The sequence below is a fragment of the Arvicanthis niloticus genome, chromosome 4 (genome assembly GCF_011762505.2).
Source record: "Arvicanthis niloticus isolate mArvNil1 chromosome 4, mArvNil1.pat.X, whole genome shotgun sequence".
In the NCBI taxonomy this organism is placed as follows: Eukaryota; Metazoa; Chordata; class Mammalia; order Rodentia; family Muridae; genus Arvicanthis; species Arvicanthis niloticus.
In genome coordinates this window covers 61,783,376-61,807,894 of record NC_047661.1, presented here as the reverse complement: position 1 = coordinate 61,807,894, position 24,519 = coordinate 61,783,376, and the positions used below count along the sequence as shown (strand labels likewise).

The 24,519-nt window shown below is 39.7% G+C and overlaps 1 protein-coding gene across 1 annotated transcript in view; it reads left to right on the top strand.

Moving 5' to 3' along the window:
* Positions 1–1,929: 1,929 nt before the first annotated feature.
* Gucy1b1 (guanylate cyclase 1 soluble subunit beta 1) overlaps positions 1,930–24,519 on the top strand; it is a 43,167-nt gene continuing 20,577 nt past the window's right edge. Inside the window, exons 1-4 of the mRNA XM_034501035.2 lie at positions 1,930–2,062; positions 2,546–2,619; positions 15,744–15,844; positions 18,184–18,302. Coding sequence (XP_034356926.1) covers positions 2,060–2,062; positions 2,546–2,619; positions 15,744–15,844; positions 18,184–18,302 — 297 coding nt within the window. The 5' untranslated portion in view covers positions 1,930–2,059. The remainder of the gene's footprint in view (positions 2,063–2,545; positions 2,620–15,743; positions 15,845–18,183; positions 18,303–24,519) is intronic.

The following is a 24,519-nucleotide window of genomic DNA, read 5'->3' as shown; positions in this document are numbered from 1 at the left end:
TAATGTTTCTGGGAGTAAGACATAAATCACTTCATAGTCTTGCTTCTATATTCATTCTCTTCAGTCAACAGTGGTGTCACTGAGCTGGTGGTCACACAAATGTGGTCACCTTTTGGGGGGCTCTGTATGGCTGTTGAGAACTTTCTTGGTTCTCAGAATCATATGGTATCTTTGTGGTATCTTGTGAACAGAATAAAAATTAGTAAAGGTTTAGTGAAAAAAAGGTGCCTGGTGTGTGTGTGTGTGTGGGGGGGGAAGATTAGAAAACAAACAACTTAAGCCATTTACAAGTATGTGATGAGAGACAATAACTGCAAACTGCTATTGAATTAAAAATGAGAAAGGACATTCCAATTAGAAAGATAGACAGACACAGGAGAGGGAGTAAAGAAAGGAGGATGTAAGGAAGGAGGGAGAGTGTGAATGCTCCCCTCACATTCTTTCCAAGTGAATTTTCAGTGTTCTTCATGCCTAAAGAAATGCTTTTCTCTCCTCTCTTTTCCTGTCTAAGCTTAGTTTAGGGCATATACCATTGCACAATGCCCACTGAGACAGTGTAGGTTCCCTGCTCTGTCAACAGTTGTGGAATCAAAAGATTCAAGAGGTGTTGTGTAGAAAACCTTTCCTTTGGAGACACAATGTGTGTGCCTACTGTCCTTAGAGTGAGAAGCCAGAACAGATGAGTAATGGTTACATCACTGTTCACCTTGGAGAACCAATGAGTTTTCATTGGGTATGTGGATGAGTGGGTACTTGCAGAATCAGGGACTTGAAGGTAAAAAGGAAAGAGAGAGAGAGAGAGAGAGAGAGAGAGAGAGAGAGAGAGAGAGAGAGAGAGAGAGAGAGAGAGAGAGAGAGACTGGAGGGGAATTAAATCGTCACACATTTTGTACTGGGCCGATAGATAGATAGATAGATAGATAGATAGATAGATAGATAGATAGATAGATAGATAGACAGACAGACAGACAGATAGACAGACAGAACAGAAACTCTGGAATCCTAACTTCTAGGTTGTAATACGGTGTGTCCTGTGAAGTTCACAGACAGACAGAGATGGCTTAACATTTTGCTCTCAATTATGTCTGCACATGAAGTGTCCTCCAAGAAGCTCAGGTACTTGAGAGCATACTCCTCAGCTGGAAATACCATTTTGGAAACGTCTGGAAACCTTTTAGGACTTTGAAAGTAGACCTTCCTTGGTGTCCTTGGGAACTGTCGCCTCTACCAGGCCCATCTGTATGTCACTGTAATAAACCGAACAGCCTCTGACATTTGCTTAGCCACAGTGGAGCTGGACCTCCCCACAAGCTCCAAAGCAATGGAGACAAAAACGACATATCTCTGAAACCACAGGCAAAAAAATGAATTCCTCTGGTTAATGTCAGATATTTTGTCTCAATGACAAAAAGTCTAACACCGTTGCTAAACCTCTTGAATATTACAAAACATCTTAGTTTGTGCACTTAATTATTAAACTCATTGACTAAAAGTAAAGTGTTAATTTTGTAGGATTAACTGTTTGCCAGCTGATGCTAGGTAAAGCGACAGAGGATATGTTTCTGTGCATAACTACAGTAAATATGGTGATGCTGATCAACACTGGATACAGGCACATGCACACGCAAACATACATAAACACACACAAGCCCGAGGATAGACTTCTGGGTTAGAACAGACTTGCTAGCATGACAACAATAACCCCGTCCATGCTGGAAGGAGCACAGCTGGGTCTGTTCTATCTTCTTTTAGACCTCAAAAGAATGACTTGTCACCAGACTGGGGCGGGAAAATGTTTAAGCACAGTAGCTCTGAGCCCATCTGAATTCCCTCCTCTGTCTCTGATTGGTTAAGATAAGGGCAGAAACAGCGCCCAGCCTCCTGCGGCTCCACTCGCCATTGGCCGACAAGAGGTGGCAATCAGGGTTGGCCGAGACTGATGCCCTAGCTACAGCTCTGTGCTGGTCTGGGTGCACTGTCGCCGCTGTAGTCGCTGTCTAGGTCCCTTCCGCGGTACTCTTGCCTGGAGGCTGCCTCCCAGGCTCCGGGCGCGGACACCATGGTGAGTGTCAGGATGTCAGCGGAACCTCACACCTGGGCGGGTGGACCTTGACTGACTAGAGAGCGGGCTGAGCTGTAGAAGCAAGCCCAGGGTACATAGAGCGGAGGGCCGCGAGGAACAGCGCCTTTGGTGGAGGTGGGGACATATGATCTGCTGGAGTGCTCCAAGTCTCTGGGTCCCAGTGGGTCCCCACCGCTCAACCTCAGCCACCGATCCTGGGTTCCGCGGGCCAGGTAGTGTGGGAGGTTCAGGGTTCAGGTTCCTGTGCTGCCCCTGTTGCACCACGGTGACAGGTGAGCAGGGGTAAAAAGACGGGGGAGGGGAGAGGTGGCGATGAGAATCCAAAGATCCCGCAGATCCCCTCTTTTAGGATAGGGTACCCCGAAAACATAACCAGAAGGCGAATGACAGGTCAGAGGAATGGGGTGGAAGACCGAGTCGCAAGGCGAGGGTCTCTGACCGCTGTCTTTCTCTGCCCTGCAGTACGGTTTCGTGAACCATGCCCTGGAGCTGCTGGTGATCCGCAATTACGGTCCCGAGGTGTGGGAAGACATCAAGTAAGTGGATAGCCCCGCTCCCAGGGCCGCGCGTTGGCACCGCGCCCGCTCCCGCTTCCCTGGCTGCTCCCAGCTGGGTCGTGGTGCGCATCCTCCGGTCTCCGCTCCCACGCTCCGGAGCCGGGACCAGAAGAGGAGGGTAGGTCGGGGCGTGGCCGCGTGATCAAGCCCCTTGGGGTCGCTGCGGCCTCCTCACCCGGACTGAGCGTGGGAACACCCAGACAGACAGAGCCCTGTAGCTCCCAGGCCCGGTTCAGAGGGTTGGTTAGCTTCCATTCAAAGGGACCTGGGGGGTTCCCAGGCCTCTTCAAAGTCTTGGGACCAGAGGCAGGAAATGAACAGAAGATTTGCTTTCCTATGTGACTTACACACCTGGTACAAATAATATGATTAAATCATTTGGATATACTATAGTACACTCAAAGATTATTTCTCCGGAAATCATGAGAAACCCATATTAATGAAAGGACATTTCTCTTTTAGCTTGCCCAAATCACCCTTGCTTTGCTGTGGTTTTTTTTCTGGCAACCGTAACAGGGCATCCTAGTTTCTGTAGAGCTTTGAGTCTGGTACTCAGATGAGACCAGAAAATACACCTGAGATTTTAAGGCCTGGGTCATCTCTTAAGCTATTTTGTGGTCTAAGGAGGAGGTTTACTGGGGATTGAAATCAGAACCTTGTCCTTGACAGGCAAACGCGGTACCACTGAGCTGCATGTCTGGCCTTTATGTTTTTGAGACAGGATCTCCCTACACATAGCGTAGGCTGTCCTGGAACTGCCAGTCTTCCTGCCCTCTCCTAGCGCTGGCTTTAGAGGAATGCGTCACCAAGCCCAGCAGAGCATTACAGTCTAACAGAATTCTCCTTCCCCCTTTCTCTTGTCGAAACTTGGATTTCACTGCCGTATATCTGAGTGTTGCTACCAGCTACAGTAAAGTCACACGCAGGAATTACCACGTTCTATCTGGGTAGTTAGTGGAAGGGGGGAGAGAAGGCCAGAGGGGACTACGTTTCTATTATTCGTTGAGTTCCTGTAACCACCGATGCACTTACACCCTTGTTATTTTTCTCAACACATTTTTATTAGCAATCAATTTTAACAGGCCTTATTATGCAGTAAGAGGATGGTGATTTTCTGTATTTATGTTTCCATAGAAATGACCAGGTCTATAATTAAAGCGCTAAAACCCATCATCTCCCTCCAGCTCTCTTGTGTTTGAGCTTTCACTCATGCTCCATAAGCTATTCGTGTTATCCACATGTGTATTATCCACTGGGCACTGCTGCCTCCAATAAAAAGAAGGTCAAGATGTGGTAGTGATAATTCTATCAAACTAAACTCTAAGAAGTAAGGCTCCTTTGAGGTTGCAATTTTCTTTCGACTTTATTCCTTCCTTCATAATTTTCATTTTCTGTGGAGTCAGTATAGAAAAGGCAGACACCAAGAACAAGCCTTTCCAGTGCCACCAAGCATTTGGATGTCTGTAAGTCACTTTGTGGCTGTATCACGGCAACATACTCAGGCCCCATACATTCATCTCTCATCTTTAAAAATAAAATCTCCAATGTTCATGATATATAAACTACAACAATGGATATATTTAGGATTTGAAGAGTACAATGTGTTTATTTTTAAATTATTTTTAAATTAAATTGTGAAGATATTTGTTTATGATGATTATAATCTAAAAATACATACACTCTGTTGATGAGAACTTAACTTCCAAATGGTGGCTGAAAGTAATACATGTTACTTCAAGTAATTTGTACACACAGAGAGAGAGAGAGAGAGAGAGAGAGAGAGAGAGAGAGAGAGAGACAGATAGACAGACACAGAGATATGAGACAGGTTCTTGCTATGTAGCTTTGGATAAGTGGAAATTACCATGTAGATGAAGCTGGTCTTGTTCTTACAACAGTCTTCCTGTCTCTGCCCCTCATGTGTCTGGACTACAGATGAGTGTACACACCATGAAGTACCATTGAGCACGATTCCTAAGTTGATCAAGTGATAATAATTATGAGCAAGGTCATGAAATTGCTGTAAGGACCATGTCCTTGTAATAGAGGAATAGAATCAGTGTTGGCCACCTGGTCGCTTGTTTTCTCTTTTTAGGACGGCATCATTTATTGTTGGCATGGGTGGAGTTTTGTACATGTTCTGGGGAGTCTGGCTTAGCTCTCTGCACCTAGAGGACTAAACCTGTTCCTTGCTGCCTTGCCTAGTTACCCAAGAGGTTGCCCAATGCCTCCCAGAAGAGCGTTTGCCTAATCAGCAGATGTTCACTGAGGAAGAGGGAGATGTAGCTGCTAAGGCTCCTGTCATGAAGGTGCCTCCTCCCCTCCCAGCCCATTCCCGAGCACTCTCTGCAGCTACTGGTCCAAGATGCTTTCAGTTTTAACTTCTTATGGAAAACTGAATGTCTGAGAGAACTTTTTAATCATTTTTCCCCCAATAAGAATCGAACGTTTTTGTCTTCCTTTATGATCTGTGAAAAACTGTAAATAGTTATAAAATGGTTTGTAATCTTTTTGAAGTTTAGTAAGAAGTGGGGGTTCATCGTTTATGAGAAAGGAAGCCAAACACTAAATGACAAATCAAACTCTAAGTAACAGGTTCCAGACAGAAAATTCTAGGTATCTAAGAACAGGAAATATCTCCTTGTAAACTCAGGGTCTGCACAGACTCTGACCAACAGCACCACCGTTTCACAAGCATATTGCCTCCTCTTCTTAGGATAAAGAAAAATTGCTCTGGAACCTTCTGTTAAAGAGACAGAGATTTAGTGTCTGTGCCCAAGTCTAGCCACTGGTCATTGTGAATGTATATGCATAACTACTCAAATGCAACAGTGTAACACGTAAACTCCATTGTTAGCTTGTACCAGGCAACATCTGGATTCAGCATCCCCACCCATTTCTGACTTGCACAGTAACACAAGAGAGGAAGAATTTGCTTCAGATCTTGCTTTGCAAATTTTGAATCTTCAGATGATCCTCTTAAGAAGCCATGATTCCTAAGTGATGACAAAAATATCATTCATTTAGAAAATGTAATCAGACTTTATGCATATTAAAATACAATCTAAATGCTTGACGGGTCTCTCTCTCTATTATCATGGTGTCAGCCCTGGTTGATGTGATAATTGTATTGTGTTAGTGAGCTCTGAAGTTCGCTGCCTACCCTGGACCTTATATGGATTCTAAAGCTGGATTCAAAAGGCTGGGAATTCTAAGATGATTAAAAGTCTATTGGAAACAAGTGACAGCTGAAGACGTAGCTCAGTGGTAGATAGATAGAGAGAGAGATAGAGAGAGAGAGTGAGAGAGAGAGAGAGAGAGAGAGAGAGAGAGAGAGCGAGCTTTCAGAAAACTATACTAATTTGCCTATAGGTGGCCAGACCAAAGTATTGATTATCTTGTGGATGATTTTTCTGAGGAGTTAGAGATATGCAATTAGATATAAATGTTGGCATGAAAGCCGAAAGTTTTATAATAATGTAATAGCTCTGTTAGTTAATAGATTCTGTTGTCAATTCGCTGTCAGTCACCATCCATGTGTTTTGCAGGGCCTTTGTCAATTCTCTACCTACTTAATTTGTTAGTCCTTCTCTTTCGTTTATTGTCAAGCTTATCTTTAGTGAACGTGGTTCAGCACTTCGGGCACTGAGGATAGAAAAGCAAATGACGTCATTCTTGTCTTGAAAAGTCTAGTGATACAAGGGTATTTTTAGTTTTATTCAGTTTTTATAAAATTTCCCCGTCTGTCACTTAACTAAGGAAATGACTTGGATAGCATGTACTGATCTTCCATTTCAAAACTCATATATGTAATGTCGTTTGCTAATCAGGCATGAATATTAGGGCCCAAACAAGTATTTTTTAAAACAAAATAGATAGCATGATTTTCAACCTGCCTAAACTTTCCAGGTTTCAATTATATGTGGAAAAAAATTAATATGTTGAAGTACATACAATATTGTCTGGAAAATGTTTAATGTGGTTCTTAAATAGCTTCAGAAGAAATGGTATCTATTGTTTTCCAATTCTCTCTGGTAACTGGGCTTTTCAACATCTTTCTTCTGCAATACAGCTGAAAGAAGCTGCTTTTGAGTAACGGTAGGGTAGCTTGGTAGCTTGGGTCTAGGGGTATAACTGGATGCTAGAGGCCTTACCTAGCACTTCACACCCAAAGAAAACACTAAGAACAATAGTCCATTGTATCTGCATGCTATTTTCATCTAAGTGTTTCATACCCTCTGGTGTAAGGCCCTGAGTTATTTCTCATTTCTTTTATCCCATTCATTCACTGGTTGCTTTAATTTGTTTTGAATTCTCTCCCGGCCTTTCTTTTTTCCCCTTGGTCCTTATCATCTTCCCTTGCCCTCTTCTAAAATAACCCCCTTGCCATGTCTTCCTCGTCTGCCCAGGGCTCATCCTCCACATTCTGCAGATCGTTAGAAAATGCTTTTTTCACTATACCAACTACACTGCTATTCTTCAAGCCACTCTCCTGCCCCTAATCCCTTCTGCCTTTTCACATTCATGATGGAATAAATTTCTACAACTCTCTATACCACAGTTCAAGTAGGAAAAAAAAAACCTATGTATTTTTAAATATGAATGACACTTCATATTATAAAGCTATTTAAACCTTCTAGTGTTGTTTCCTCTATATGTATTTTCAGCAGAGCCCTGTAACATCTATTTGAAACAGGAAATGACATTCCAGTTCACTGTGTTTGTCATTGTTGTGGGCTTTTTTTTCCACTATGAAGTTGCATTTTGAAGAAATTAAATGACTGTCTGTCAAGAGCATTCTGTGTAGGAAGCTGAAAAGTCACTCCTTACTTCAGGGACCATTCCTCTGATACCAGACTTCATGCTCCTAGAAGTATTTTCCAAAGAGAAGTTACCTCATATAAATACAACATATTTATTTTCTTACTCAAAACAACCTCTGGAAAAAAACAAATTTCTATAAAGACTAAAAAGTAAGTAAGTAAGTAAGTAAGTAACTAAGTAAGTAAGTAAGTAAGTAAAGAAGTAAAGAAGTAAAATAAGTTCTGGGTTAGGAATGAGCCATTTTTTTTTCTGTAGAAAATTCTTCCAGTTAGCGTGAAAGCCAGAGGAAGACATAATATGCATGTTTGCTTGCTACTAGGGAACTAAGACTTAATTGTGAGCCACCTCACACAGCTGTTGGTGAGCTTTCTGAACTGGGTCTTCTTGAACTCAGACCACTTTGGGATCAACATGGGTTTTGTATGATAAATCAGGTCATAGCATTTTTTTGATTAGTTTGTTTGTATGATCTGCAGCAACCCCATGGCTGGTCTTGGGGAGTCTTCATTGCCTTGTATTCTTTCTTTATTGCGTATTAAATGTATATTAGAATCATATTAGCTTGGTGTGTGTGTTTGTACATTGCAATGAGGGCTATAAGAGAAACCAGAAAGCCTTTGCTTTCTTACTAAGTCAAGACTGAGTGACATTAACTAAACATGGCTGCTGTTTGCAAGAGCAATGTCCTTTGTATTCCTCTTTTTCTCTAGAATCAGGGACCTGGCAAATGTTTCTGTCTAAGCTGTTGGAAGGTGATAGTTAGGGGTTGATGCTACACAGATGTCTACAGGAAAGCACACTTAAGGAAATGAGTACTATAAAGAAGAATCTCTCCAGTCCAGTTCCCTGGTGACAGTGCAGACTTGACGTCTGTCTTACAGCTTTTGTATTCACTGTTTTGCTTCTTTATGCATTAAAGAAAAAAAAACAGTAGGAAAATAGTGTTATTATTATTTGTATCTAGAAAAATATAAGATTTTTTTTTTTTACTTCATAACCTATGTCAAAGATGGTAAGATCTAAGGATGGTGCTCTAATTGAGGCTAAGGCCATTGTGCATTACCCCATTTACCCTGAGCATCTAAGCTTGCAGACTGATCTCAGCTACGGAATCATGCTGGGATTTAGAGTTTGGAACACATGTTCCCATTCAATTCCTTTCTTTCCATATCCCCTCCTAGCTCTGTAAGTGTCTCTCTCAGCTTTGATCTACCACAGTAAATGCTGTTGAAGGAACCAGCTTATGTGTCCAGCATTGTACTTTCCCTTCCTAGTACATGAGTGAATTGGTAAAAATGCCTTGAATTATTCAACTAATGTCTGATGCACCTCACTAAGGTCTGGTCTTTTTACTATTCTTAGGGAAAAACTTGTGGATGTTCTCTCTCTCTCTCGCTCTCTCTCTCTCTCTCTCTCTCTCTCTCTCTCTCCCTTCCTTTCCTACATCTATCTTTAGTTCCCTCTTTCTCCATGAAAATGATGCATACATATGTATGTGAATTGTTTTTACAGTATTAATTGCGGAAAATAAAGAGCATATGAATAACGCATATTTGTGTGTGTGTGTGTGTGTGTGTGTGTGTGTGTGTGTATCTAGGTCCTTAATTTGTACGATGCTGGTCAAAGCCACTGTCATAGATTATAGAGAAATATATGTCAGGTTTGAGATAATGCCATTCCAGTTTAAACACACTGTCTCATTTATATTGGACAGTTGCCTATGGCTCTACTGTGTCCCAATGCCTCCCACTCATAACATCACTAAATTGTCATATTCATTCTTTATTGTCACGCTACAAATAAGAGAACAGGGAACATTAAACAACCTCCTTAAACACATAGCTATTCACAGAGTAAGGATTGGGACACAGACTGTTGATTATTTTACTGCCTGTTTTCTCCCAACAAGACCTGCTATCTGCTTTCCAGCATGGACCAATTTAGCAAGGACTCTAACCATCTATCTATGTGTAGGTTAGTGTCTTCTGCACTTCTGTTTGTTTCCCTGGAATGTCCTGGCATATGTACAATGACTTTGATATGTTTGGAAGGTGTTTTTATTTACCAACCATCACATGTGTTGAAGAAAACCAACCCCCCCTAAATTTTGAACAGATTGCTTGCTTTGAGAGGAACTATGATGTCAGGTGCTCCCCAGGCAGGGTTGATGGTAAATTGGATTCTTATTTCTAATAATAATTCTTATTTCTAAGTTTGATAGGGGTGTAGAAAGCCCTTAGTTGAGATATTTGTGAGTGGCTTTCAGAGGTGCGACCATTGCTGTGATGTATCTCCTATGCCAGTATAGTTACAGTGAGAACAACTACAACATTCCACCCCAATACACCAAGAATAAAGACATTATTTTGCTTAAAATTGAGACCCCCTTGTCATTCATTGGAGCATGGATGAATGACAGGTTAACTTACAGGAACCAACCTTCAATTAAGGTCCAAAATGAAATCTGACTCTAGATTTAAAGGGACTGTCTCTCCTTTGGCCAAATTCTTCATACTGGAATCTCACCTTGGGGGTTCAGAGACTTATTAAAATATCATTGTAATTAGAAAATGAAAATATAGCAACTGCTTTCCCTGACACAAAAAAATTCCACACACAGTTTCACTGTGGCCTCCGATTATTGTCTCTGGCTTCTAAAGGGACACTTTAATTCTTATAATGAGCAGATACAGCTTAGCATTTAATATACTTCACTCCTTCTCTCCCGGGCATGCCTAGAATTTAGTATACAAACCAAATTTATGTGCACCAGTAAGGCTTCAGGATCAGTAGCACTTGGGGATGTTGGATGCTCTGCCATGTGTGGAATTGGTTGAGAGCTCACCTTTGTTTTGAGACCTCCTTGGGAAGCCTCTTTATAGAAAAGCACAGACTGTCCCTAGAGTACACTTGCTGGGTAAGTGCACAGTAGCAGCATCTCAGGGTAGGATGTGAAGTCAATCATTTTGTTGTTCACACATGAAATAAAGAGAAAGTTCCTGAAACAGAGTTGTGAGAAATGGTGTTTGGCCATTTTGGACACATTATATATCTGATTTTTTTCTTTAAGTGGTATAAAATATTCTTAACATAAAACATGAAGTATGTTCTTGTGCAGTTATACGGGATAGCTTTTTTTTTTTTAATACGGTGTATAGAAATTTATGAGACAGTAGATTTGAGCAATGCCTTCCCTTGTTTTAAACTGTTCATGCATCTATCTAGCAGGTTAGCATTTCAATCAAACCCACCAAACCCACCAAACACCATTCTGATAAAAACTACCCACTACTCAGTTTTGGAGGTAACTAGTAGATATGAAAAATGGGCTTACATTCCAACAACTATCAATCAATGAGAGTGAGCAGAAAATTAATTTCTCTAGGGTAAATATGGCACCTATTTATAATGCATTACTGTGGCAGTGAATATACGATTCTATTATCATTTTGTCCCTATCTGAGAATGTAATCACTATTATAAGTCACATAAGGGAAGAAATCTTTCTTTTACCAATTGCAATTCATAAATTTTACTGGCAAATCTCCAGAGTGCATACTTGCTTTCCTTTATGCAGAATGGAGACTTCTGAGTTGGTTATTGCACGTCTGGCTCCCCTGCACATTTCTTCTTCCTCCTCTTTGCCTTGCTCCTCCTCACACCTCTTCCCCTGGACATTCGCTCTCCCTCCCCTGTCTTCTTTTCATTTTGTTTCTTCAGCTGCTGTACCTTACCAGTCAACTGCACACCAGTCTATGTGTGAGACAGAAGCTGATTATGCTAACAGTCCTGGGTCTGCAGGAGAGTGCTTACACTGTGCTGTGCAAAAGACATGGGATGAAACCCCAGGAGTGGACCCCCTTAGACTCAGCACAGCTACATATATGAGAGCTGTAGTTCTTTATTTTGCACAGGCTGTGCAGAAAGACTTCTGATTCATTACTTAGAAAACAAAAACAACAACAACAACAAAAACAAATGCAAGGGAGAAAGACAAAATAAATAAAAGTATATCCAAAACATTTAATGTTAGAGGAAATTTTAAATTATGAATCCCAGAGAAGCCTGTGGCTGCTTCATGTGATGCAGAAACTGAGCAAAGTTGATGCTAAGATGATTTTGAAACAATGAGTCTAGAAAGATGGCGAGAGGACCTGGATTTGGGTAATTCAAGCTCCTAGAAAATGCTACATATAAAAAATGTTAAATCATTAGAAATTATATATATGCATATGCATATATATAATTTCTAGTAATTTAACATTATATATATGTATACACACAGACACACACACACTATATATATATATATATATATATATATATATATATATATATATATATATATTGGGGTCTGTTGCAAAGAGCACTGACTGAGGGTGTTTGGGGGATCCATCATGAAGAGCATTGCGGTTGGAGGTGTTAATCTCCTCTCTGTGTACCATATATTTATGTATAAGATATTATTGGTATCAGACTCCGAACCCAATGACATCACATCTAGGCGACCCCCCCCCCATATCATTGCCAAAGCAACTGCCATACATTCCCAGAATCCACTTGGCTCACCTCCCATCTTTACCTGCGAGAGGTTATTTCAGCCCCCTGACCTCTCCCCCTCCCCCTTGCCATCACCTTTGCCCTATCTCCTGATTAAACCCCACGTGGAACCGGTTGGCCTGGTGTGGTCTGTCACGTCTAACAACAGATATAGATACTCACTATTGGCTTTTAAGAGTATAAATGTTATGGGGCAAGACAGTAAGAGAAGAAGAGCTTTAAAGCTCCGTAACTTGAATTATGTATGTTGCTTATGTAATCTATCCGCACACTTGGCGTAACTTGAATTATGTATATTGCTTATGCAATCTATCTACTAACTTGATTCCTAACTTTTCTTATATTTGCTGGTCACCTTCTCTGATTTCAGTCAACAGCAACTGAAGTGGGGAAATTCTCCTAAACTATGGAGAGACAGAAACAAAAGCAGAAAAGCCATTCAAGTTTCTACCTAGTAATATGCTGGGTCTGTCATGGAGAGCACTGACTGCGGGTGTTGGGGGACTGAGACTGAGAGTTTTGGGGGATCCTCATGAAGAGCACTGCGTGTGGAGGTGTTAATCACCACATGGAGACTAAGGCATTAGGCAGCATGAAGCCTGATTCAACAGGAATCTGTGAGGAATGTAGGAATGGTGCTAAACACTGACAGGACATTTCCAGCAGCGGCCGCAGGTGTACTGCCTGCCTTCTTTTCATCATTGCGCATGCCTGTTCCTGCTCAGGTTAATCTGTTAGCCAACCACATTTAGGCGGGGGTCTACGATTCTCTAGTTAGTGTTTCCATTGACTACGGAAGAAAATGATAAATGAGTGACATAGAGGAGAGTACTGGTTCCAGCAGGCTGGGTGAATGATGGCAGGCAGCAGTTACATCTCTTAAAGTCACAAGACCACAATGTCACTGTGTAGAATGTGTAATCTCGCTGCTGTCTCTTCTCTCTCACTCTTATTCTGTTTACCTTGTCTTCTTGTCTTGAAGCATATACCATGCTATAACATAGTATGAAATTTAACAGTATTTACATATTGCTTCTTTCTACAATTGCAATACCAGTCAATGAGGGCTGGCTATCTTTCATAGTTTTCTTTATTGGCATACCAAGATGCTTTGAAAAAGAGCCTAGAACATAAAAGGCCTAGAATATGTGTGGAAAAAAAAAACGTCTGGGACAGGGAGTAAAAAAACAAACAACTGGATATTCCCTAAGGCTTCAGAGATAAATGCAAATTAGGACCTCTAAGTGTCTGAATAATTCAATGGAATTCAGCATGACATTTCCACAAGAAGACACTTCCTGGTCTGCACTCTGCTTACTTTGTTTTTAGTCCCCTCCAGGGAGCCTGACTGAGGATCATTTTAGGAAGGAATGCTTAAGAGATAAAGGAGCTTGTTTCAATAAACAGAGAGCACGTGGGTCTGGTTGGTGGTTGGCACTGGTTAGCTGATTTCTAACCAGGAAAACAAGCCTCTTCTCTGTTTTCTGCATATGGAGTGTGGATATTTTTCACTCAATAAGGGTTACTATGGATTGGTGGGTGTTTTTATCGAAACTAAGCTTAGTACAAAATATGATTTGATTTAATTCATTTGAAAGAACAGAACATGGTGACTATAGTGAATTAGCAAACATTTTGTTATAAATTGAATTAGCATTTATGCATATTTTATTAGTATATCTTAGGTCAGATGTTTCCAAATTCCCATGTGGACATTAGAGTTGGTTCACAGTAAAAAGAAATTGGAAAAATAACAAAATTGACATAGTCATGGCCTTCAAACCACACAATTCTGCTCCTAGGAATTTATTGTTTCTATATGAAAATACAATTAGCTACAAATATATTCATCATAATGTTATTATTTATACTTGTTGAAGAAAATAAAAGCACTCTACTCACTGTCAAGACTTCGGTGTATTTGAACAGTGTAAATATATGCAGTCATGGTATCCAAGAGTAATTTGTTGAACTGAAAAGATAGTTATCAAAGATGACATCGAAATTAGATACATTAAAAAGCATTATATATTCAAGTGTGAAAAACTTGGTACAATACTGAGAGTAGTTATTTCAGGCTAAGGGAAGCTTGTTATTTCATTTTTATTTTTGTCTTCCCTGTGCCTCATGAATCCTTATAATAAGCAATAAAAGTACCTAACTTAAATTATTGCATTATCAAAGAATACACATCTGTACATTGTATGTTTAGCATTTTTTCATATTGTGTCAATGTGTGATATTAAAACAATGTAAGCTCTTTGTAATGTGCTTGGAAGGTAGATGAAGGTCACGCTTGACATACACCTCAATAATTGAGAATGAAAGTATATGAAGCCCTGTCTTAATAAATATGTACTGTTTTAATGGCTTTGAACATGAACATCACCTGACTGCGTCGTTATCGTCATGGGACAGGAGTTACATTCTGCTTCTCATTTTAGAAAAGCTAGGTTTTCATGCACACATTTTATATATGTGATTTGTTTAACTTCACCTAACTAGTAAATTCTGAGTTCTGAAAGCATGCTTTCTTGGTACAGGGAATGGAATTCAGGGCCTTGTGCCTATTAGGAGGACAACTTCCCAGCTATGCATAATTACAGAAAAATCATAAATTATATGCTCTGAAGAACATAGAAAGTCTTTGCAAATGTTTCCATGCTAAGTCATGCATATGACATGACACAACTAGAGTGATTTCCCTTGAATAAACAGAGAGCAGCAGCTGTGGCTGAAGAGCTGCTGAGGGAAGAGTGCCTGGGGCACACCTTGAAAATGTCACCTCTGCAGTATTTGCGCACAGGGATTCAAGTGAGGTGGGGGGGGAGGCAGAGATGGCCCTCCACATCCCTGTGCGAATCTCACATGGAGATGGGTCTGGGAACTAGTCAGCAGTTTCTCCACCCAGCAGTGTTTGAAGAATGGCTTTTTCCACTGCTTGAACACTTACTTGAGAAAAGCAATCCAAATCCTATCAAAATAAATGTATTTATAGACTCCTGATGGCTGTTAAGAAATGATAATCAACATCTCCTTGCACTAAACTAACTGTGCATGGTTAGAGCTACTGTGTTTAATATGTGAAAGATATATGAGAAGATGTGACCACTCCATTCAGCATCTCGAACCTAATGTGTTTAAAACATAACTCTTGCTTTCATCCCAGACCATCTCACACAGCCTTTTCCAGTCAGCTACTGACGACTGTTGTTCAGGCCAGAAACCTCCTTGTGATCCTGAGGCTCTACCCTTCCTCAGCCCAGTTTCAGCAGGCTGTGTTATCTACCTAAACAGTCACCTAGATGGAAGTCCTTGCTCACACACCAGAAAGTTGTGCCTCTCCTCCTAGAGTGTTTTTGTTCCAAGATAAGAGGATTCCAGTGTGTTTTGTTAAAAAGTCTGCATCTCCAGTTCCTAGTACAGTACTCCACACCTGTAGGGAATCAATAAATATTTACTGATTATTTCCCAATTTAAACATAACTTCATTCATTAGAGTACTAAAATATAGTTAGTTGTGTGTATCGTTTTAATTTGGAGAGAAGCATGTGACAATTCCTCTAAATCACTGGGATGTTAGGAACACAGCATCGACTTAACCAATTTTGTCTCTACCAGTCCTGTTTCAGAAATAGATCTATTGTTCACGCCATCATGATTTTGACAGATGCTGCTGTTTTCACTTGGCTCTCCGTCACTCTTCCATTTTCTTTCAGAAAAGAGGCACAGCTGGATGAAGAAGGCCAGTTTCTTGTAAGAATAATATATGATGATTCCAAAACATACGACCTGGTGGCTGCTGCAAGCAAAGTCCTCAGTAGGTTGAAAACAACTATCCTTCTCTGTGTTAGCCACACATAGGTCCATAAAGGAATGTGTGCTCCAAGACCACAGTGCACACTTATGCAAGGTTTTCACTGTACAGTTATGGTGGGTTGATGCTAGCTGTGCCTATGCTAACATACATTTTCAGTATAAGCTGTTTAGTAAACAGAAAATCAAAAATGAAAATCTCCTGCCCCCCTACCTTATACAGGGTCTTGTATAGAAGAAAACAACAACAACAGCAATAACAACAACAACAACAACAACAAATAACTACCAATACTTCAGCCACAAAAACTTCAGTTGCAGCACCAGCCATAGAGTGAGCACTCAAACGTAGCGTGCAGGAAACATTATTCTCAAATGTGTCTCTAAGTAATACACTATGTGAGGCACTAACAAAAAGAGAGAGAAGATCCACTTGTGAGTGAAATTCACAGATAAGACCCATGGCTGAACAAAATATAATTCAAACAAGTTTCATGGGGTGACGTTGTTCTGAGTGTTAATGTTCCAGGGGGCTATATACACCTGGACTGTTGTCTGCACCGAACATCATGAAATCATAGCTCTACTTGGCAGGATTTAGGAATTAGAAACGAAACTACTGGATGGTCAATAAAAAGAAAAACACACAGCAGTTATAAAAGAAAATACAGAGTAAACTTTTAAAATATTGATTTTCAGTATTTTATGTGTAAAACTAAAATATCTGTTTGGGTCAAGAGTAGAACTAAAGAAAAAAATAACATACATTTCAATTTAATAATAAATTAAGGCAAATTTAAGGGATGATGATTTTATATTATCAAAGTCAATTAAAATACGTTCATAATATTAATATAATTTGAATTTATTTTTATGCATAATGTACATATGATTATATGTATGTGCATATACAGAGTCATATATATATACACACATACACATGTATGCATTTAAGAATATATATAGCATATTTATTCTTAAATACATGAGTACAACCTGCTCAGCCCATATAATGTTACTTATATGTCCATGTTTTCAAAGTTGATAATTTGTTATTAAATAACTAAATGGTGTCACTCTTGCTCGATTCCTGTTCTGTTTATGCAGGCATGATGGTGAGACTTTGTCGATGTAGGTTCTGACACATAGAGGAGACTTTACGGCAAACTCCGTAATCCTCTGGATCTTACAGTTTTTTGATCAGTTTTCTGAAATGATCCCTGAGCCTTAGGTAGTAGTATTGTAGATGTATCTACCTGAACTAGACTTCATGCTTCATATTTTGGGCAGTCGCTTCACCTTACTTTTTGAGATAGGGTTTCCCACTGAACCAGAAATTCACAGTTTGGCTGAATGACTGGTTGGTAGCCAAACTCCAGTGATCTGCTTGTCTCCAACCCAACCCATTAGTGCCAGAGGCACTATATCTGACTATTATATGAGCACTGGCGATCAAAGTGCAGGCATATCATACTTTTGAGACAGGCACTTTGCCAAAGTCTCCATTTGTCCAGATTCCTCACGCTGTTAAGGAATTTTCACTGAAGATATATGAGGTCTGCTTAAGATTTATGCATAAATGGTTTCCCTAGAATTACTTATATTAACAAAAATAAAAGTTCTATCTTTTCAATAAAAGAATCATTGAATAAATTATTGTACTCCTGTTGAATAAGATGTCAGTCAAAATTCATAAGAAAGGTACACACATAAATTTCATGAACTAGTAATGATTACATACTAAGAAAAGAGTAGGGTATTAGGATTTACACTGTGTGCAGGAAATAGTTAAATGTTCATATTTATATAAAGAAAAGCTATTTTGCAGCAAAGAATCTTACTGCCTTTATTTAGTGTATGTGTGTGTGTGTATGTGTGCACACGTGTGCACTCTACACAAATGTTTATGTACCCTATCACGTGTGGAGCTCAGAGGAGAACTTGAGGAAATCAGTTCTTTTCTTCCACCCTATGGGCCTTGGGCATCAAATTCTGGTCACTAAGCTTAATAGAGTCATTTTACTGATGCTGTGTCCTTGACTTGGATAAATGTTTCTTTTTAAAGAAACAATACACTAAATATATAATCAAAACTATTAAACATAAATGTGTTAGTATATAAATTGAGGAAATTGTTATATCCTTAATAGTGTGATTTACACCATTAAGATGTTAGCATATAGTCTTCTCAGGCTTCGTTGTAATACATTGGTCAGAGATGCTTAGTCTATGTTCACACTGTACAATAATTGTGGATATTTTAAATCATTTTCATATACACTTGTGCTTATTCTTCTCACTGACAATCTTCTGCCTGTTCTTTCCTTTTGTTCTACAAAACAGACCTCAATGCTGGCGAAATCCTTCAGATGTTTGGGAAGATGTTCTTTGTCTTCTGCCAAGAGTCTGGCTATGATACCATATTGCGTGTCCTGGGATCTAATGTCAGGGAGTTTTTGCAGGTGAGAAGTTTGAGGTCTTGAGAGTGAAAGCTCTCGGTGCTTGTTGTTAAATTTGAGCTCTCAAATACTTCCATTTATCCAGCTGGACAAGAGTGTCTGGCTGCTGGGGGAAGAACCTTACTGAGTATTCTCACATAAAATCTAATTATTAGATGACCCTACATATATTTCAGCACTTTCAATCATATATTTTCATAGTCTTCCTTTGTTGACTCTTGTTGCAGTAATTCTCCAACCCAAATAAGACCGGTCAAAGAAAACACAACTCAATAATTATGAATATAAGCTGTGCCTAGACTGGGCAGATTCACCACTACACTACTCTATTCCCCAGCTATGAGATCCCTTATAATTTGTGGGTTTTCCAGACCATGCACCCATGCAGTTGTCCTTCCACCTCCTGCTCCTCCCCTCCGTCAATCTTCCTCCTCCTCCTCCTCTTCCTCCTCCTCCTCCTCCTCCTCCTCCTCCTCTTCTTCTTCTTCTTCTTCCTCTCTCTCTCTCTCTCTCTCTCTCTCTCTCTCTCTCTCTCTCTCTTCGCACAAACCTTTATTTCTTCACCTCCCCTTCTACTGCCCAATCACTGGCTCTAGCCTTTATTTTATAAATTAAGGTGGATAGAAGTTTCCCTAGAATCCACCTGTGTACTGATTTGCTCCTCCTCTGCAGCCCTTCCCTGGAAAGGGGAATTAGCATCAAAATCTAAGGCCTGGGCTGTCCCCCACAGACTCTGAATATGCAAGCCTTCAATTAGTATTCTCTGAAAGCCCACAGGGTCTATTGTGACCAGTTCAATTGCCTTTAAGAGAGTTGCATGTGCTAATGGTGTGGTCTTCTGTTTTCAATATGTAATACGGTTTATTTTTTGGAATGTACTCCTAAATATAATCTCTCAGTGGACTGTGTTAGTATTCAGTATGCATTGCCTGGACTCCTTATTAGGAGAAAGCAGTAGGGGCTTCAGGTATCCCACTTAGGAGAACTAATTCTTTGCCTTTGAGTTACAAATCAGTTGACCTAACACAGAAAGAAAGAGATAAGAGGAAATTCAAAGTTGGTTTCAAGTGAAAAAACAAAGAATAAAAAACAAAAAAACAAAAAAACACCACCACCCAAAGCCTTTATCTTAAGGCACTGAACAATGACCATAGAAGTCTGTACTAGTAAATTCCCCCATTTGCTGAGATGCTATTTCTGGACTGCCTGTGCTATTTTGAGCTCTGGTGTTTGTGAGACCCTCCGGATGAATGTGTGAATGTTCAGCATCATGGAGCTGGGTTGCAAAGAGTGTTTCCAACCTGACTGCTGAGAGTGGCTAGACCTGCTGGAAAGTGATGTCAGCGCAGTCCCAGCTGAACTGAAGCCCAGTCTTGAGAGAATGTAAACCACTCCAAGGCCAGCTGCGTTATTGATTTAACAGCCAAAATAAGAACGCTGGTGTTTAATCAAAATGTCTGTTGTTTACACAGGGACATTTTTCTTATAAACTTAAAGCAGCATTAAATCAAGATGAACACTGGTTTATAGACTTCAGCTGTGGACTTACTAAAGTCCTGCTATCCAAAGAAAGCTGCCACTTCCAAAATGAAATAGCTACTAAAGCTGAAGTCAGTCTGATGGTGATAAATTGATAATTTCAAATGGATTGAATTTTGAGACTTCAAAGCGTTGGAGGGATTTTAGGTTTTTTTGAATATAAAGTCCATTTTTAAAGTATGTTTGTTGAGCACTGTCACCTTACCAGAAGCATTGTTTTAAAAAAATAGTATGGTGTGGTGTGTGTGTGTGTGTGTGTGTGTGTTCGCTCATCCATACATGTACCCAGAGGCCAGAAGGGAGCATCTGATCCCTTGGAGCTAGAGTTGAAGGAATTTGTGAACCACCCGTGGGTGCTGGGATCTGAACTCTGGTCTTCTGTTAGAGGAGTGAATGCCCACAACTGCTGAGCCATGTCTTTAGCCTCACCAGTGAAGTTTCAACTTCCAATAGCTCTCCATTTTAATGTCATTCCCAATGATTAGATTTACACAACAGGTCACAGATTTAAGTAGAGTTATTCATTTCTTTATCTCACCTGTACTCATTTTTATGGTCTCCCACCTCACTGTGGAGGTGTTTTTATGTGCTTTCAAACTGTATAGATGGTAGCTCCTTAATAGGTTGTAAAAGCTTAATTATTACTTGATAATTTTGTGCACTATGTAGTACACCCCAGTTACACCGCCCATCCCTTTACAGGCCTCCTCCATTTCCACCAATACCCCACCCTCCTAACAAGTCTTCATCCTGCCATTGTATCTTTCTGTTTTGCTTTGGTTTTGACCCAGTGGTTTAACCAAGACTGTCCCATGGACATGGCTAGTGGCTGCATCATTGCAGACAGTGATAGCCTTTCCCTTAGCAATCTCAAGTACCCATAGCTCATAACTCTCCTGGCTAAGACAGGACCTTATAGTCCCCTTCAGTTTTCCTGACTGGATGCTCACAGGTTTAGCTTCTGTGAGATAATAAGTACAGTGTACCTTGCATGCTTAGAAAACAGGTTTCATGGCCATCCTTCCCATGATGTGGCCTCTATTACCTTCCTTTGTCATGTTCCTTGAACTGCGGAAGCAGTGATATGGTCCTCACAGTGAGGGCTGGGCAAAGTGACTCAAAAGTCAAGTATTTTTAGGACCTTGAACAGCCACAGTCTCCACATTAATTACTATTACTACTAAAGGAAGATTCCCTGAACAAGGCTCAAGACAGAGCAAGTCTATCTGTAGGAAGTTAACAATTTAGCTTGTCAAAATGCATATTTAGCAAAAGAGAAGAGACTGGAAAAGTCAGGAAGACTGTCTAGTCTCTAAATACAGGAAGACCCTTCCTGGAAAGTTTCAAAGAAATGTCAGAAAGGCTGAGTTCTCCAAATTTAGCACTTGGGATAAGTTCAAATATTTGGTTATCAATTAAAATTAGGGAGTGAAAAAAAGAAAGAAAAACTTTCGAACTCTCTTTATGACGAAGCCCAGTTCATCTCATTCTTTGATTGTAAAAGTAGGTTCACCTGTGGCTTCCCAGCCACAGCCTTTCACCTGACCACAGCATCTGGTATGAACTTTTGGAAACGATCTAAGAGGTAACTCACCTAGTTTCAAAGATGATGCAAAAGAAAAGAAAATGAATCATTTATAATTTAATATTAAAACTTTATTAACATCTTTAAATATGATTTTATTTTGTGTCCCCTTGAGCAAGACTGTGAAAACTACAAATTTTGGAAACTTTAAATTTCTCACTATTTCCTACTTTTGAACAGTGGATTTTTGTCTTCCAACTCTCTATTATTATGACAAATTTACTGCATAAGTATTAATACTTTACTTAGGAGTAGGTGGTTTTGTTATGGTTAGTCTAACAAATAGAAATTCAGTGCACCTTTTTCTGTGTCTGCTGTTGCAAAGGGAAGCACCTGGTTTTCACAGATTGTTTTAAGATCCCAGCTTACATATTACATTCTTCTTCCAGCATATATTAATAAAACCCTCTTCACAACGTACTTCCACAATCAAAGAGTGAGATGAACTGGGCTTCATCATAAAGATAGCTCAAAAGTTTCTCTTTCTTTTTTTCACTCCCTAATTTTAATTAATAGCCAAGTATTTGAACTTATTCTAAGTGCTAAATTTGGAGAACTCAGTTTTTTTTGACGTTTCTCTGAAACTTTCCAGGAAGGGTCTTCCTGTATTTAGAGACTAGATAGTTTTCCTGACGTCTCCAGTCTCTTCTCTTTACTCTGATGAGTTGTCTAAAATGCAAATAAACTCATCATATCCTTTTCGTCATTGAGCCCTTCAGTGATTCTCTATTGCTTGCTGGAAGTATGAAGCATGTCAGGTTTAGGGCAGTGGAGACGACTTCGCCCACTACACTCTCCATCTTTAGTCCCTCTTAGAACGTACAGTTTAACTTGACCTCTGTGGACTCTTTCACTTACCATGCTCCCTCTTTTCTCTGGGGTTTTATGCACACTCTTGCCTCTGCCTGGAACAGGCCTCTGGCTCCTATCTATTCACAGAGTAAAGTCAGTCAGTCTTCCAGGTCCCATTGCTTCTTCCAGGAAGACTCCACTCTTGTATCTAAACTCTGCCCTTCTTGTGAGGTGGTCGCTGGCTTTTCTCAGGCTTTGGAAGCAGGCTGTCCCCAGCCTCAGTCCTGGCACTAAACCATCATTTCCTGTTTCTTCCACTGGAATGTAAACCACAGGAGGTCAGAGACCCAGAGGAGTAACTCAGTGGATGCAGGCTGCAGCAGGGGGATGAATCAATAGCTTAAAAACAAAAGAAAAAAGAAAGGAAGAAAACAGCCAATAAACAAATCCAGTAGTAATGACTCCACCAAGGATTATATGTTTGAAGTGGGGCTGTGCAACATTTAAAGCTTTTCAAGAAAAATATAGCTCCCATCTTAAAGGGATTAAGAGAGCTTATTCTAAGCCAAAAAATGAGTGTCCATGACCTGGAATCACAGATTCAGGTTACCAGATTTGATTACATGTTCCATCATGGCTGAGGTTATACATACACTGTAGTCAGAGAATAAAAGAAAATCATAAATCCAGGCATGGGTTAGTGTATACTGAGGGAAACTATGCTACAAGCTTCAGATGTTATCTGATGACATGCTTAACTCTTGGCTTGGTGGACATTCGTGCTCAGCTAATAATGCATGTTAGAGGTTTTACTTGATAGTCACAACGATGCTAAATCAGGATGAAAAAAAAAAGCCTATTAAAAGACTAAAGATAATTCTAGGTAATTTGGCCCCAGAAATATAGCATTCCAATTCTATAATATCAGAGCTCTAATTGTTCAGTCAACTTTATAAAGTTTTCAATATGTCTATTTTTTTCCAGCTTCTGAGAGTAGCTGTCTTAGAGCTCCTGAAAATTATTATCTGCAGACATTAACATTTGTTCTTTTTTCATGCTTTTAAAAATATATCTATGTTTTAATGATTTTCACACATATTTATTTAGTGTGTGAGTATACACACACCTGTGTGAACATGCAAAAACATGTTTGTGAATGTCATGGGGCAGTTTTAAGGTTTTTAAGTGGCTTTCTCCTTCCACCTTCGGGGTTCTGGGAAACCAAACTCGGATCATCAGGTGTGGAGACAAATGCTTTCATGCACTGAGCTGTCTCATCAGCATAATTCTGGAATATTAGTAATATTTTACAAATTGATGCTTTCAGTGAGATAACACCTCTGCTCCTTTATAGAAATGGTATATTACAGGCTACATAGTAAAGGCAGTGTCTGTAATTTAGTTCTACGACATTTTAACATTTCCTGTGACTATTTTGTTTAAACAGTTAATGGCACTTGCCTTCTCAATTGAGAGCCTTTGTTTCCATCACAAGACTCATGACTTTATACAACGTCTTTTGTATTTCTGTATTCAATGTTTACAATTTTGCATTATGGTGACTTTGAAAATGAGGTTTGCCAACGAACACAGTGATAAAACAAAGAATACTTCTAGAGGAAGCTTTTTTCATTTGCCTTTAGAGATTGAATAGTTTGCAGGTGATTTTTCTTAAGTGTGTGATGCTATCAGTTTGGGGGTTGTTAATAAAAGTCATCTTTTGAGTTTATTCTTTAGTAGATTTAGTAATTAAAAACATAAACAATAACATGAAGAATTAAAAAGACTTTTACTGGGATTGTTAGATTTTATATGAAATTTACTGAGACTGTGGCTGGAAAGACAAAACTATATTTTAGCAAGATTTTTCACTGATATTTTTCTACCTCTATGTTCTTTAATTAGGCATATATAAATTTCTCTCTGAATCTATATGAACTGATTGAAGCAGTCCTACATATACATGTTTCGCTAGTTCCCTGAGAACATCATTGGTAAGGATTGCCAGCCAGTGGTGTTTCCACTACAATCCATTCTGTGTTATGACCCAGAGGTCATAGAAACTGTATCTTCTGTCCCTCCTGTGCCTGGCCTCCATCAGAAGATGCAATTCTTCTTCCTTTAAATAGGGGTTGGCTTTGGCATCATTTGACCAACAGATTATTGCAAAGGTGACACTCTGAAACAACCTAGGCCATCGAATCAGAAGTCTTCATTTTGTTTCTTGAGTATCACAGGGGAAAACATATCACCATAAAGTGTTACCTCTGTGGATCGGGACACCTAACATAAGATGATCAAGCC